At 38.3% G+C, this 16,702-nt stretch overlaps 1 protein-coding gene across 1 annotated transcript in view; it reads left to right on the top strand.

Annotated features, from left to right (window-relative positions):
- The first annotated feature begins 2,298 nt into the window (after positions 1-2,298).
- Positions 2,299-16,702, top strand: part of cds1 (CDP-diacylglycerol synthase (phosphatidate cytidylyltransferase) 1) — a 55,192-nt gene continuing 40,788 nt past the window's right edge. Inside the window, exon 1 of the mRNA XM_088629489.1 lies at positions 2,299-2,721. Within this exon, the coding sequence (XP_088485615.1) occupies positions 2,656-2,721 (66 nt within the window). The 5' untranslated portion in view covers positions 2,299-2,655. The remainder of the gene's footprint in view (positions 2,722-16,702) is intronic.

The following is a 16,702-nucleotide window of genomic DNA, read 5'->3' as shown; positions in this document are numbered from 1 at the left end:
GTTAGTAGAGTAACAAGCAAAGCCTAAACATAAATTAAAGAGATAAAAGAATGAATCTACTTGTTTTGACCATTTCTGAAGAAAAAATACACAAATAATGACATATAGAATATATAAATATTTCTTCATGAACAATCACAATATTGAGTGGCCAGTCTCACAATTCAGAAAAACCTGAGGTTTACGTAGTTGTGTAAATACATTAAGTGAGTTAATTTATTATACTTGTTGTATGGATCTAATCTGTGATCCTACACCTGAAGGCTTTGATATAGTTTTATTTCATGTGTATTCTGAGATTGATAAAAAAAAGGATATTAACAGTGGCCCACCAGTGAGGGAGCAGGGTATACAGTACCATTTACGTGTTTGAAAGAGTTAGGTGAAATGATTTATGCCTTGTCACTTCAGGATGAAAGTGATATACAGTAGATTATTAATTTTACCAAAACAATTTTAAAGTAGTAAAGCACTTCAGAAGATTTAAGTCACTAAAAGCCTAAGTGCATCCAGTTAATGACAGTTAAGTGTGGAGTGCAATCTTTTATATTATTAATATTTTTGGCTTATATGATCTCCATGAAACAGAAAATTGCATCTTTTTTGACAAACAGTTAACACATGTTAACTGTTTATATAAAACGTTCTATATGAAGCAAACAAGAAAAAAGGTCCTTAAAGTGTTAAACTAATCATGTCACCCTAATAAAATGAAATAAAATTCATTTTATTGTTCTTCCTTACAGAACAATTATAGAAGGTAAAATAGAGTTAGGTTAAAAGTATTTGGATAATTTAATGTTTCCTAACCATCGTCAGTAGCTGTTTTATCATCAGACAGTTTTAGAGCCTAATCCAGGAAGCACAGGTTGTGGACAGGACACCAATTCATCATAGGCTAATCAGGGGGCAATTCAGAGATACCAATGAATCTGGACAGTATGTCTTTGGACTTGGAGGTAACCCACCTGGACCTGGGGAACATTCAAACTCCAAACAGATTATGCCTCAAGCCAGAATCAAATCCAGGACGCAGGAACAGTGATACAGTATAGGGCCACCATTTTCTGACTTCTGCTACACAGAAATCCATGAGTCTGCATTTGACATTCCACTTACTGTACATACCACTGAACACATGGCCAAGCAGTTTATAGTGAGTCATTATAATTCTTTTCTGTTTATGAGTCAGCAAATCTGAATTTTAAGGTTTCTGCTTGGATTCAATATAACACAAAACTGTCCAAAGTCTGTAGTTACTCCACTTGTGACTGGATCTACTGATTAATGAAATATAAATAGCTGTGGAAGTCACAGGCTAATAGTCTAGAGTCGCCACCTGACCCCATAATCCCCAGACACTCTTGAGACTGAAGAGGATTTTAAAAGTGCCCTGAAAGTGAAGTAAATTAATGTGCAAATTGAGCGCTTAATATTTAACAAACTATTTAAACTGCTTAATTACTCGGGCATGACTATACAACAGTCCTCTATAAATGTGAACATTGAAATTATCTTATTTTAATGATCATTTCCATTGTTTTAAATCATAATATAATTGATTAAAACATAATCCTAATTTGCACTGCCTACCGATGTTACGTACTGTATCTGTAAAATAGTGAAAATCACGTTTATTTTGTAGGCTTTGCAGAATGGTATGACAATGACAATAGTCAGCAGGTATTTATCAAAATAGGAGAAGTGTAGTATTCAATTTACATGTTACTTTAGTACAGTTTCAGGGGAACGCGATTTAAGATCTATCGATATTTTTGTAGTGTTTTGTTAATATTCTAGGCTAAATATCAGGTCCTTTATAAACCTTTCAAGACACAAAATAATTTTAAAGTCGTTTACACGGCAGCCGCCTCACAACCATTACACAATAAAACTGCAATCAGTATGTCCTATAACCTTAAAAAATGTTCCTTACTAACACTGTAGATTTTGCTTAACTTTTGCGTTTATTACAATACCATTTTTATGGATGAAAGCAGAAACGAATCCTATACAAAATACTGTACATGTATGCGAAAATACATAAAGCAACCAAGACGTACTGTGTGATATGTGTTAAATTTGCCTGACCAGCTTCTTCGACCAAAAATAATTGATTTTAAGTACACAAGAGCAAAAGCTCAAAAGCAAAAGCAGGAGGAGAAAAGATATCTGTGAACAACACGACCGAAACTGCTGACAGTGATAATCACATGCAGTCGCTCCCTGCTGCCCTCCTTGCTTCGCGTGTCGCTGTGGTGCCTGTGAGATACAGGCCTGTATACTGCGGTGCAAAATAAAACGCACAGTTTCCTGTCGTACAGGAGAGCACTGCTCTCTAATAGGCTTGCGTCAGAGAGACGGAGTGAGGATTAAGCTGGGAGTGCAGCACCAGCCCGGAGACGCTGCTGCGCCTGATACTACTGCGGGTATAAACAAACGCACGCAGTGTGACAGGACGAGAGCGGAGAGGCTGTTTGACAGCTCTTTCAGTTCAATCACTTAATTTTACCACGGTCTTCGATTCGCTGTAGGTCTTTCATGAGACCATTTCATCGGATAATTCAGTTCTAACAAGGGGTATTTATTATTTAGCTTGCACTGCTTTCTGTGTTCCCGAAAGTCTTAAGTCCTGTAACTGAAAATCATCAAGCAATGTCAGAGCTGAGAAAACGAGGTGGAGGCGGGGACCCAGACAGTACAGAAAACATCAGCGACAAGGTAAAGTGTTGTTAAGAGTGGGAATATGTAATTTACATTGCTAAAAAAGTATAAATAATCGGGGGAGGATCTAAAACTAGAGTGAAGATTTATGATTTTTAGCAATTCCGATATTGTTTGGGGTTGATTCCAGTTTTGTTTTAGCTCCAAACCAATTCCTAATTACACCCTGTGACTGTAAAAGGAATTGGAAATGAAATCGGCTTGAAAGAGGCGTTTAAAATCTGCGATTGACCTTAACCATGGATCCCGCTGTATATTTGATGGCTATTGTACAGTACGTGTTAATGGGGCTTGAACAGAGATGTCCATTGGCTCTAACATACTGATATTGCTGCGGTTACGATGCTCCAATAATTCGTAGTGTTTTAAGGTTTTAACAGCTTGCTTCTATAAAGCGTAAAGTTGTATTGTTCGTTTTGATATTCATATCATGTTAATACCTAAAAAATCCAACATTCCCAAAACGAGGTGTGCTGCAAAGGTTTTCAAATTCTAATTGATAACATAATTGATAAGATAAACATAGTTTAAGGAGCCAAACTTTATTCAAACCTTTGGCAGATAAATTCAATTCCAAAAGTGAAAGTTGTTTCATTTAATAAACTTGTGCTGCCTCAGGGGTAATAGTGAACAGTAAATGGGACGAGATTCAGCTGGGGGAGGGGGGGGGGTATTATTTAGGTTAAAGTTTTACTGAGTGATTTTATGAATAAACGCTCTCCGCTATCATAAACTCTTATTGATTTGAGAGAGCAGTGGGTTATGGACGCCCGATCTAGCTGAACAGGAAGTGCAGTTCATTTTACAGCGTTACACAGCAGACGTTCACAGGTGTACTACTGTACATGTCATTAGGGAATGGTCTTTGTTTTTAAGTTAAGAACTAAATAAAACGAAACACGTCTGACTGTCCTAACAATCAGCTATTCAGTATTACATATTTACTTTATTAGCTCCCAGAACTTTACTTTAGGCTGTCTTGAGTGTCTTGTTTAACCGGTTTGCTTAGTCTAGTTTTAGTTGGCTTAAAGAGCAAAGGTTAAATGCACTCTCTTCCTTTCTTATAGCACTTGAGTAATCTTTGTGCTAGATAATGGCAATACAACGGCTAGTGTATGGCAGCATAATTAAAAGATACCAAGTAATCTGAAGGTTTGTAAATGCGTGATGGTTTTAGTTTACAAGTAGACTTCAACGTGTAATCAATGCTCTAGAGTCTTATAACACCCAGTTGAGAAAGGCATACATAATACAACAGACAAACACAGTAAGTCTCTTTTGTTTTGGGTTTTGAATAAAATAGTCAGGAGTGTCAGTCTCTTAGAATGGTCTTAAAAACAGCATGATTTCCAAATGTGAAAAAATAGGTTGGTTTAATAGAAAAGCAATTGACTGCAGTTTAAAATGTATTTTAGTTTTAAAGTTGGGTAGTGTTTTTCTTTTTTCTAAATTATGAAAAGAAAAAAGAAAACAATAATGTGTTAAATATAAAGTGATGTAACTTAAAAACATTGAGATTTGATTCATTTTAAAAGCAGCTTTTTAAAAATATTTTGTTTTATATCCAACTTTACACAATTTCCGTTAATTAATGTCAGTATATGAAACCATTGCCTTAATATAAAGTTATAACCATCTATGTTAGCAGTAATATGTTGAATAATAAATAAAATGGGGCATGAGCATTTTAGCATTATGTGTTTGGCATATTTGGAAATTAATCTATAAAAACATTTTTAAACACATGGGAATTAATTTCTATACTACAAAGATTTTATGTTAGACTTGCTGGACTTAAACCCATTTTTTGTCATTCTGATTAATATCTGTAGTTAAATTAGAATCCATGTAAATACATGCCATAGCTATCCATTTTTTACAATAAAAATATTCATAGCTAGATTTAACTATTTGCAAATAGTCTGTGGCTCAGTGGCCCTTGAGTTTGAAGCAGTCTTACAGTCTGTAGTTTTCTGTTTAACTAACCCCCACCCCAATGATTTTATAAAAAATAACAAATATATGACAGATGATGTGTACACAATCACAATAAACTTTATCAATACATTTTATCCACAAATGATATCAAATTCTGTGATTTGTTTCTAGCACTTAGTAGATAGTACTTCTTGCAATTAAGAGTATTATTTTCCTCTTGCATAAAATATATAAAATTATAAAATATATATAAAACTACTATCATGCATCTATACAATTACTTGGTGGACCTCAAAAGACAACGGTTATGTTATCATAGTTAGGTAATGAATGTAAACAGACACCTTCATCAGAAAGCCACTTATTCCTGGTAAGGGATTTGGCAACCTGTATACAGGTTATCCAGGAGTTACAGCGCACAGTGCAGGATTAAACTCCAGTGAGCCTAACCAGTGTGTGTTTGGGTTGAGAGGAAACTTTAACACCTCAAGAAAATGAACGCAAAAACAAGGGGAGCATGCAAACTCCACATAGAACATGGAATCAAATCAAGGGCCCAAGAGATGTGAGGGAGCAGCACTAACTTCCATGTCACTGTGCAGCCTGCTAATAAAGAAAAACAAACTACCACAATTTATTTCCATGCTACATACATTCTATGGGAAATAAGTAAATTGCTTCTGCAATGGGCAACACTTAACATATGGTACACCTTAAAAAGTTATAAAATCACTGAAAGAAGGCAAACATTATGTACAAGAGATACATTTTGTTTTGCATCAATCAGCAAAGAAAAGCCTGTGAACAGATACAGTCCAATAAGTTCAGACGCTCACAACACTAATAAAAATACAGTACAACAACAGTTCCAGTTGCAACAGAAATTTCCACAGGGTAGTGCTGGGTGTGTTGTAGTATTTGCTGTTCCTCGAGAAAATATGGGTCTTTAGACAACAGTAAACAAAGCATATTTTAATCTCTTTGTGACAGACCAAAATGCAATTTAGAGTTCAAAAACCAAGTCTATTTTATTTGATTTTTTTTCTTCATTTACTGTTTGTATCTGTTTAATACCCTGTTTCCTTCTCTCCAGAAGCACAGATTTATGCTGTGTTCATCACAGGCAGGATTTCTAATTTGTGTTTTGTGGATAGCAGCTTCATATGAACTGATTTTACAGAGTTGTTCTTTAAAAGTTTTATGGTCATCTGTGCAGACCGCATTTGTTTAAAAAAGGGAAAGCTAAAACTAAGTCTGTAAGTTATAAAGAGCACATTTTAACGAAGGCTTGTAAACTACATATGAAGGATCTCAAGGATAATATTTTTTGTCTGTAAAGTTGGTCAGTATATTTCTAAAGCATGACTTTGATCTTTTATGGTAGGCCAGTAAGAAATAGAGGCCAGAATATTTATTGATGAAATTTGTTATGGGGTTGCGGAATAACATTGTTTGACATGCATCCATTCATTTAGATCACCACTTTGTGCTGTTTAAGGTTCAGTGCATTTTATGTTTTTTTTTATGTTCTCAAAGAGGAGGAAGAAACATATCCTTCTCATGACAGTTTTCTGACTGAGTGACAGGCTGTGTACTGTGTGTTTGCTATCTTATCCATTGAACAGTGGATTTTGTCGCTTGGCTTCAGAAATGTGCTACATGGCATTCAAAGTCCATGGTAAATAGCTTTTGCTGTCATTGTGCATATACAATGTGCTGTTTGCTGCACAAGTAAGAATGCCTCATGAGGCTTTTTGCCACCTCTGCAAAGCATTTAAAGTGACTGTTCACTTGCTGCACCAGAGCAAGAACTTTCATTAAACTATCATCACACTATAATTTGTTTAAGAAATATAAGAATAAAAAAACACTTTGCATAAATGACACAATGGACCTGTGCTGATTTCATTATGCTGTGTAAGAGTGGACCTTCAGTACAGGGAAGGTTATACAAACTAATTCTGCTAGAGCCTGGAAGATTTGAAATATATTTCTTAGAATATGACTATGAAATTTTATTATTTGCCACTTTAACCTTTATTTTGTTAACATAGTTGCTGTTCAGGCATCTCCCAAGTTACTTAACAGTTAAAGATGCTTTCTCAAGTACAGGTTGAGCTCTATGATAATGGCCTTGTCATGTCACTAGTCTACTGTGACCAGGATTCCCCAAGTGGTGGTGCATAATCGGCTGAGCGCCACTGAGGGCAGGGTGGGACTAGCTGGCCGGGGCTCTCAGTGACACAGTAAGCCTTGCAGGCTCCTGGGCACTCGTAGACACGTGTTGCTGTCAGTCAAGAACACATCGATGTACATGTACATGTTTTGTGACATGTTAAAAGACGAGTCAGAGGACCCTACCTGCACTTCATTCTCCCCTCTGTGCAGTCACAGAGATTGGAGGGTTTGCAATTTTAATAAATTGAATATTTATGTTATATAATTATTATGTAACATTTTTCCTCCTAAAACATCCCACCCACATGAGTTATGCACAGTAGCCATGATGTATGAGCAGCCCCATTATATAGGCAGAGATCAGGCAGAGAAGTAGAAAAATGCTTCACCAATTGTATCAGAATCTTTCCCTGTATCTGCACTAAAGTGACTGATGGACAGACGAAATGGCTGGAATGAAATGGGAGTTTTCTACATTCCTATGCTGGTGACTCAGTTATGTTTCCTGGTTAGTCACACTGAAAGGGACTGAAGCTCATCAATTTAATATAAAACACCTTGAGTTCTGTCACAGTAAAATAGGGATGAAAATCCCTGTTTTTGAATTATTTGCTCATTACCAGGAACTAAAACGTTTTGACTACTTAAGTCCAATAACTGGGCCAGTAAATTTATCTAGGGCACGGTAGAAAGCACAAAACCCTGCTGCTGCCCAGAAACAGGTGTGGACAGCCCTATACCTTTTGTTGTTGTTTTTTTCAGTCAACTTTTCAGATAAGGTGTTCAGTTTAATCTGAATCTCTGAAGTATCCCATAGGCATTACCATTTAGTTACATCGTTGTAGTTAAGCTTAAAGAGTAACCAGGCTCTCTGTGGGCAGAAGGGATAGGCAGCAATTAGGTAAGATGTAGATTTGAATTGTTCCACAGTTTAGAAAACAGGCAAATGGATGGGATTCTGAGAGTAATAACTTTTAATTCCTTGTAGGCTTATCTAATAGGCTGTAAAACTTATTTTTCTTGTTTTAATTAAGTTTGTTGGTTAGAGGACTGTAACAGCTATAATTACAGTGTTGATTATAATAAAGTTCTAACCTTTGGAATGTGGTGTCTTCTGTGGGTAAATATCTTGGGATAGTAGTACTGGCTGTTGTGAAGCATTACAGTGGCTGACTGGAGTTTCTCGTTTGGTTGCTAAAATCTGGTAGGGAGAAGAGACCTAAATTCAGATTAAATCAAAACTCCCACTTTTTCTGTTGCAAATTCTGTACCATACCTTGAAGGCAGCTTTCAATTAAGAATATGGAAGAAGCCCCAAGAAAACAGAAAGCTGACAATAAAAAAGATGTCTGGATTTTTTTAGCAATTTAAGGTTATATGTACAAACACAGAAATACACTAAAATTGAAAGCATTTGAGAGTTGAGGGCATTTCTTGCATTTTAAAAATTAAACTTTAGAGATTTTTTGTACTGAGTAAATGTTTATGGCTTTATTTTAACCTGTTGTATGAGCACTTAAATCTACTGAAATGTGCACCACTTAATAAGACGGCAATGCCTTAATGCCATCAGTATAATGAAAGATGGACACGTCAGCACACCCTGGTTCACCCTGGTCATTTCTAAACTGGCAAGACATTATAGACCATCACAATATCAGAGATGACGATAGAGCATTGACGATAGAGCATTGACATCTTGAGACGATTGGGAGATGATATCTCTTTGGAATTGTTTTCACACTGCTAGTTTCACATTAGTAGAAGTGCAAAGTTGTAACAACCTATGTTACATCTGTAGTTCAGCTGTAAGGAGGAAAATAATCCAGATAAGACCAGATAACCTAGCCTATGATTAACCATTTTTCACCAATGTTCTTCCATGCTCCAGAATGCTGTGGGCTCACCAGCAGCGGTGCCAGATCTCTTTAATGGTGAAAAAAGGTTTTGTGAGCAAATACAGATGGGCAAGTGTATAAAAAAAATAAATGTGTTAGGTGAGTAAATGCACTGATACTTTATTCTGTTTCATTCTTAAAACTATGAAAGTATAATCTCTTTTCAATACTTGAGTGTCATAAGTAAAAAATAGCTGTCCTTAAAGTCTATCCTTGGAAATCTGCTGTTACACATATCTGAGTTTCACATTGAGTTCCACATTTTCTGATTTGCCTGAAAGAACGTGCACTTGGCAAAAATGGACATATACAGTTGTCATAATTTATCAGCTGCACTACTATTTTACATATATGGTTACATTTAAATCTCAAATCAGGAATTTATAGTCACAACCTGTATTTATTAATAAAACAATCCATGAAATAGTTCTAAGAACAAATATTAAAGATGTGAAATCCTGTTTTGAAATGACTTGTAGATTCACATCACTCCAGTGCATGCTCCACAGCTGAAAAAGAAAAAAGCCACCCAAAGAGTCAACTTGCTTACAACTTTAGATTTTTCACTTTCAAAGGTATGCATTATTTGTATTATTGTTAATTCCAAAATCTTGTGTTAGTTTCCATTGCAGTTGGTCCAGTCTTGCTGTCTTTTGGCATTGATCAGCTGTATTACTTAAAGATAGACTCCCTCATCTTTTTTGATTATGAGATTATTCTTGGACCAAGCAATCTTGAACTTCAGCAGTAAGATGACAGCTGAGATCAACTCTGGCTCCTCAAACATTTTGCCAAAACTCTTCTTCATGATGCATTGAAAGGCATCTAACACTTTGCTACAGAGCATAGAAGAACATTTAATCCTCCTACATTTTTGTAGTGTGCACAACAGTCCCATTCATATGTTGGTTTCGGACAAATTTCCTTGTCACCATATTTAAGGCAGTAAAAATATTCAGTGAAGAAAGCAGTCTTTGTTGGATTTAGGCCATAAAGGGAAGTTTTATAAGTATGGTATTATCATCTCCTTTTTCAAAGACTAATGTACACAGCAAAGAAATCCTGCTCACTTATTAATTTTGAGTGCTATATTCCCGATGACGCCCTCTACTTGTTCTGTCAGCATGTGCAGAATTTTGTCCACCTTTTGTCCCACCCACCTCTATACCCACATCCATTCTCTCCACCGAACAAAGAGTTCCTCCTTTTCTGATTTGTCTCAAAGAACTTGCACTTGACCAAAATGGACATATACAGTACAGCTTTTTGGACAGTAGGTGTCATTGGATGTAATGCTACAGATGACACCAGTTTTAATACATGGCACAACTGTGGTATTATGGTATTATGTGGGTAGCTGGTACTTTACTGGTAGTAGGCAGATAAAATCAAGTATGTACTATCATTTAAATATACAATTTAAATTATCACTCAGTTTTTACAATTAATAACATACTGTATGTACAGTATACAATAAGATCATTAGCTGTTTTAGCCAAAGTAATGTGAATGGAACTTTGTCCCTTTACAACTTTTTATGTCTGTTTGGCAGTAAAAGGTATTAACATATTCACATTTATTATTTTCATAACATAATTACATTCTTATAAAACTGAAATGGTTTTCTTTAACAAATAAAATGAATACCTTCTTTGCTGAAACATCAAAACACCTTTTTCTGCTTAGCACCTCTTTTTATATAGCACTGCTATCTACAATAATAGCATGCTTTTACAGAATTTAGTGAACACATGAGATTGGTCGTGCAGGATTGTTTTTGCACAAATCACAGCTTTTATAAATGGGTGATTGCAACAGATGAAGTATAATGTAAAATAAAAATGAATGCAGATACTTTTCATGTTTCATACTTTTAGAGGACTCCTGTGTTGTCAACCCCCACAAACTAACTGGGTCAGTGGCAGTTTTTAAACTATTGATGCATTGTTATCTAATAGATACAATCCATCAAATAGAGCTATACAGTTTATGAAGATACTTTTAAAATAGTACAGGGGGTCCCTAATATATGAGCTGCAAGTTGTTATTTATAGTAAAACGACATCCATAGGGGAGTATTTCCTATTATGAACTATGTATATATGGAGGATTAGGGACCGTAAGAGCACAAACTTTGACCATGCCGCTTGAGGGAGGAAGTTCTTGACATAAGAATTCATTTGGATTGAGTGTTTGTTTCTGGTTATAAGTCCAAGTTACATTCCTAAATACTGTAATGCAAATTACAGTAAAATAAAAGGGGAATTTATATCCATAAGGAATAATGTAATTAGCTTGTAATGTAATGTATGTTCCAAACAATATACCTATAACCCATAAAAAAAAAAAATAAATACAAGTATATAGTGTTACCAACACTTTTTGAACCAACAGTCAATAACTGCTTCAGGATAGATTTTTTCCATACATTGTTCATGCATTTCAAGTTAACAATTAGATAATAATAATAATAATAATTGCTTACACTTATATAGCGCTTTTTCTGGACACTCCACTCAAAGCGCTTTACAGGTAATGGGGTCTCCCCTCCACCACCACCACCAATGTGCAGCATCCACCTGGATGATGCGACGGCAGCCATAGTGCGCCAGAACGCTCACCACACATCAGCTATCAGTGGGGAGGAGAGCAGAGTAATGAAGCCAATTCATAGATGGGGATGATTAGGAGGCCATGATTGGTTAGGGCCAATGGGAAATTTGGCCAGGACGTCGGGGTTATACCCCTACTCTTTTCGAGAAACGCCCTGGGATTTTTAATGACCACAGAGAGTCAGGACCTCGGTTTTACGTCTCATCCGAAGGACGGCACCTGTTTACAGTATAGTGTCCCCATCACTATACTGGGGCATTAGGACCCACGTGGACCACAGGGTGAGCGCCCCCTGCTGGCCCCACTAACACCTCTTCAGATAGATAAATAAGACTTTATTGATCCCGAAGGGAAATTGATGTGTTACAGCAGTCCAGCCCAAGACAAGCAAAAACAGACATCAGAATAGACAAAAAAATTATACAAAATAAATATAAAATAAATAATAAAAATAAATACATCCGTGTGTGCAAAATATGATGATCATAGTCACTGTTAAAAACAATAGAATATGTGCAAAATGTGTATAGGTTTATACAGATTGATTGTCCAAAAAGTATAATGGAGCAACATGCTTTCCATAGATGAGCAAATGAAGGGCTAACAGTCCTAGCCTAGGGCAGCTAGCATTGGCTGGATCAGTGATGTTGTAATGGGAGCCAGTCCAGGCTCCTGCAAGGCGTAGTTCAGAACCCTCTGCAGACGGTATAATCCAGAAGTAAGTGGAGAAGGACATCAGGGAAAGAGACGAAGAGGATCAGGACGGGTTGACAGACAAAGGTTCATGACTATGGTAATCCGGTGCTCGGGGGGCGTGGCGATGGCAAACAAGTTTAGGCAGTCCAGGGGGAATCCGGGACGCAGTCCAAAGTCCAAAAGCGGGGGATCCATCAAAGACGAAACAAACACAGTTAAAATCCGGAATGGGATCCGGAACAGGCACGGGGAATAAAACCAGGATAACAAGGCCAGGTGCTCTGAGCCCTGGGATCAGATGGTCAGGACACCGTGATGAAGCCTATTGCATCGGGTCTCTCCTGGACCCATTGGTAGGCGGGCTTCCGGGCGTCCATCTCCTAATGCTGAGCCAGGAATAGCGAGAGCGCCAGGCTTAAATAATGAGGAACAAACAGAGGGAAGATGCACAAAATCAACTAAAATACGAAAGGGTCAGAGTCCCCTTAAGAGGAGGGATCCAGATCGTGACAGTACCCCCCTTTTTACCTGGGCACAAAAAGTGCAACACCGTCTGTGGGGTCCTAGTTGTGGCTCAGCATTCTGTATCAGGAGCTGGTCCAGGCTCCCGTGAAGCGTAGTTCAGGACCCTATACAGACAGTATAATCTGGAAGTAAGAGGAGAAGGACATCAAACAGTGGGAAGTTGCACATAATCAACTAAAATACGAAGTGTCAGAGTGCCCTTAAGAGGAGGGATCCAGATTGTGACAGATGTGGTACGTGGTGGTAAGATCTCAACTTTAAAGTTGGGGCATAATTATTCAAAACCTATGTCAAGTGCAACAACATTGTCTGCAATAATTTTTAATTTGCAGATTTTGCTCTTCACAATATATTTTTCATTTCAGGGACAAAATAATCCATGAATCACTTAAAGTAAGTTGCAAGGTTTTGGTGACATGAAAAAGGTTTCTCAATTCCTCAATGACTCAAGCATAAAGTATAGTGGGGTAATTTATAACAGAGACATCGGTATTCAGCCATGTGAAGTTGATCCAACCTACAAACAGCACAAACAATGAAACCCACCTCATTCATTATGGCACAAACACTGGCTGTGCAAAATCAGCTGCTGCCCACCCCCTGGGACAAACAGAGAAACAAAATTGCAGACACTGTTACTCTCGCACCAGTAATAGAATGCTTGAACTTAACATATGGGGTTACTGGAGGTCAAAGTTTCTGTAAGTGGTCAAGTGATCATCTGAAAAAGATGGTGCTGTATCTCGGAACAAAAGTAGCCGAGAAGCTACTTTCAACAGCACAAAAACGAATGAGACTGGTTTGGTTCTCCTACGACTTTGGAGGGGGACTGAGTGAGGTTGTTATGTCGCACACAGCATCCGCTTATGTTTACGACACTGTTGCGCTTCTGTTTGGGGTTACTACGTTACGACACTTAGGTGACTTGGCGGGTTTTGCCATTCGCTGTAAGTTTGACGATATGCACAATAAAGAGCAGACATCTGCGAAACCTGTCAGCTTCAGTCCCTGGTTTTCCATGGCGTAACATTGGCGAAGAGGATACAGCTGAACTGGGCCCCTTCCATCGCATCAAAGATGAGCTCTCTTGATGGATTGACTCCTGTGTTGCCCAGGAGACCTACACGATTGTCCCAGCCAGTCTCAAAGCACGTGTGCTGCAGATGGCATATGAAAGCTACCTTGGCATTGTTAAAGTCAAGAAATGGTGCTGGGATCTGACAGATGGCCAGGGATTGTCTGGCGGAGGCACTGGTCAGAAACTGCAAGGCTTGCTTTCTTAGAGGGAAAACAGGGGGTCTTCTCTGCCTCCGCTTCAGCACCAAGACTTGTTGACCAAGCCCTGCGATTATCTCCAGATGGACATCTATGGACATCCATCAGTGCTTCCTCATAGTGGCCTATGACCTACATTCAAAATGGCCAGAAGTAGTCTCCAGAGGATGAGTCACAACCCAGGCAGTCACGGACTTCCTGGAATCCCTCTTTGCCCGTTAGGGGCTACCAACCATCATCGCCACCAACATCGGGCCGCAGTTTCTGTGTGGAGAGTTTAAGTCTTTCTTTGCTTACCAAGGCATTCGACACATCTGCACTGCGTTCTAAAACCCAAAGGTGAACGGGGGTGTGGAATGACTGAACCCAACTTTCAAAAAGGCATTAGAGCCTACCTGGCTGAGGGCTGGTCCTTCTTAGCACTTAGTGCTGCTCCGCACTCTTCTCCACTACAGGGCCACACATTATGCCACGACTGGCATCTCACCAGCTTTACTCATGCCTGGCTGTAAACTACAAATGCCCCTGGACAGTCTGCGGACTTACCCAGCTCCAACCCCTCTGGCATGTGCCCACAGCAGGGAGGAGAACGCCAGCATCAGATGAAAAGGCAGTATAACAGGTCACATAGGTGAAGCCACCTGAAATCACTGTCCAGGATTTGGTCTGGATCCGACAGGAGCACAAGCTTTACAGGTCACAGAGAAGTTAGGTCCCGCCTTCTTGCACCTCTAACGGGTCATGATGGCATGCTAGCCACCTCCGCAGAGTGACGATTCCCACGCACCCTGTTGCTGAGGCTGAGGCTGCTCCTGCTGAACTCACAGGCAAGATGGACTTCCTTGTGGTGCAATCCGTTCCCGTTGGAGAGCAAGGCCAGCTAGAGTCCAATCCAGACCAGGCTGGTTTAAAGACTTTATCACTGACTTTTATGTCTTTTCGTTGTGTTTCCCTGACCTATTTCCAGTGGTCCTTTTTTCACTGACTGGCAGAACTGTGTTTTTAGGGGGGGGGTAGGAATGTTATGGCGCACACAGCATCCACTTAAGTTTATGATGCTTTTGCGCTTCTGTTTGCGGTTACTGGGTTATGGAACTTAGGTGCTTTGGTGGGACTGTTAAGAAATATGCACAATAAAGAGCAGATGTCTGTTTCAGTCCCTGGTTTTCCACAGTGTAACAGGGGTCACACCCTTTAAAAGCAGGTGCTTTATCTCAGAAATGCAAACAGCACAAACGCTGCTTTCAGTGGCACAGACATAGCACTAATAAATGAGGTAGGTTTCATCGTTTGTGCTGTTCGTAGGGGGGCAACTTCACAGAGCTTCAGTATTCAGTAAATGCCAATTATAAATGATTAAAAATTAGAAATTAAAACAAAAATGAAACATAAAAATAATAATTTAAAGTCTAAATCTATCCCATTAACTTGGGAAATTATTTAATTTTTATTTAATATTCTGGGTTTATAGAAGAACATAGTTTTATTAGTACCTTTCTTGCTTTCATTCAGTTTCAGAGCAACTTGAAAATCCTGTTTAGTCTCAGAATGCCCAGGGAATATGGGGTCAGGTAACAACCCTGGAAGTGTTAATTACACAAAACGTGGACCAGTGACTTTCACATTTCCAAATATACTGTAACTAAGTGATTAAATTAAACTAGTTGGCAATAAAATACAAAAATGCTTGCACAAAACCTCCATGTTTCTTTAGATCTGATGCTAAGTTGTTTTACTGTAACACTTCCAATGCCATTGGTAAGCCAGGAAGGCATTTAAGGTGCATATTGGATTCTTTGAACTCTTTCAGTTGAAACAGACCTTTGACACTCTTTGACGTTAGGCCTTGGATTATCCATACTGTTTTCTGCCATTTTTGTTATTTGCCACAAGCAGTACATTGGTCTTCCTTTTTAGTGGTCTCTTTGTGTTTATTGATTGGGCAAGTTCTCAAGGCAAGCACTTTTAGTGTCTTTTGATTGTTTCTGAAGCGCTTATAACAATGCCCTGCACTTTTACTTCCTTCAGTGCTGTACTGAATTAAATTCTCTGATAATTTGATTAGTATTCTTTAATTGTCTATACCATATCAATGGTATTTGGCAGATTATGTTGGAGGATTGTAAAATCATTGTCGGAGATAAAATCTACATTTTTGGCAATGCCTTTGACTTCAGAGAGGGTTTCAGGGTTTATGATACTTTGAGGAAGACAGCCTCTGCATGAGCACTCCATGAGCATGCATGGGTCTCTGAAAATAAGTTCAGAGTATTGAGTTTAATGTGCTTTGTGAGGATTTCCCACTGTTTATTGTACTTGAAAATGTCATTTAAATGTGCTCTAAAGAAGGCTTTTGCTTCTATGGATGATTTAGCTGCATGCAAGGCAAGAGTCCAGTTATGAGGCCAGTAAGGTTATGTACACGACATATTAATTGACTTATCATATTCTTGTCTGAAACCATTAGTTGACCACTCCCATGTTAGCCATGTTATCATAACATATAGTAGCCCTCCCTATATATAGTCGGGCTCGAGTCTGCCAATGTCTCTTCCGTCTGGCATTTTGCCATGGTTGTATTTTCTGGCTGCTAGTGGTAACGTGGCAGGTCTTCACAGCCGATATCTGTTTTTTGTAATGTTGAACTTTATGTTTAGGGAAGCAGCAGTGTTTCTCAAAGAACAAGAGTTAGTACCATAGAAGTATGTTTTCTACCTGTCTAAAGTAGAAAATCTCCGGGTCACTATTGTATAACTTTGTGCAATGGAAAGCATAGGTGTCTTTGAAACAGCAGTAAAGGGCACCAAGCAGAAATAAGCAGTTCATTGTTTTACTCTGTGGAAAGCTTTAACTAT

The sequence above is a fragment of the Lepisosteus platostomus genome, chromosome 4 (assembly GCF_059453375.1).
Source record: "Lepisosteus platostomus isolate fLepPlt1 chromosome 4, fLepPlt1.hap1, whole genome shotgun sequence".
NCBI lineage: Eukaryota > Metazoa > Chordata > Actinopteri > Semionotiformes > Lepisosteidae > Lepisosteus > Lepisosteus platostomus.
This window is presented reverse-complemented; position numbering and strand designations above follow the sequence as displayed.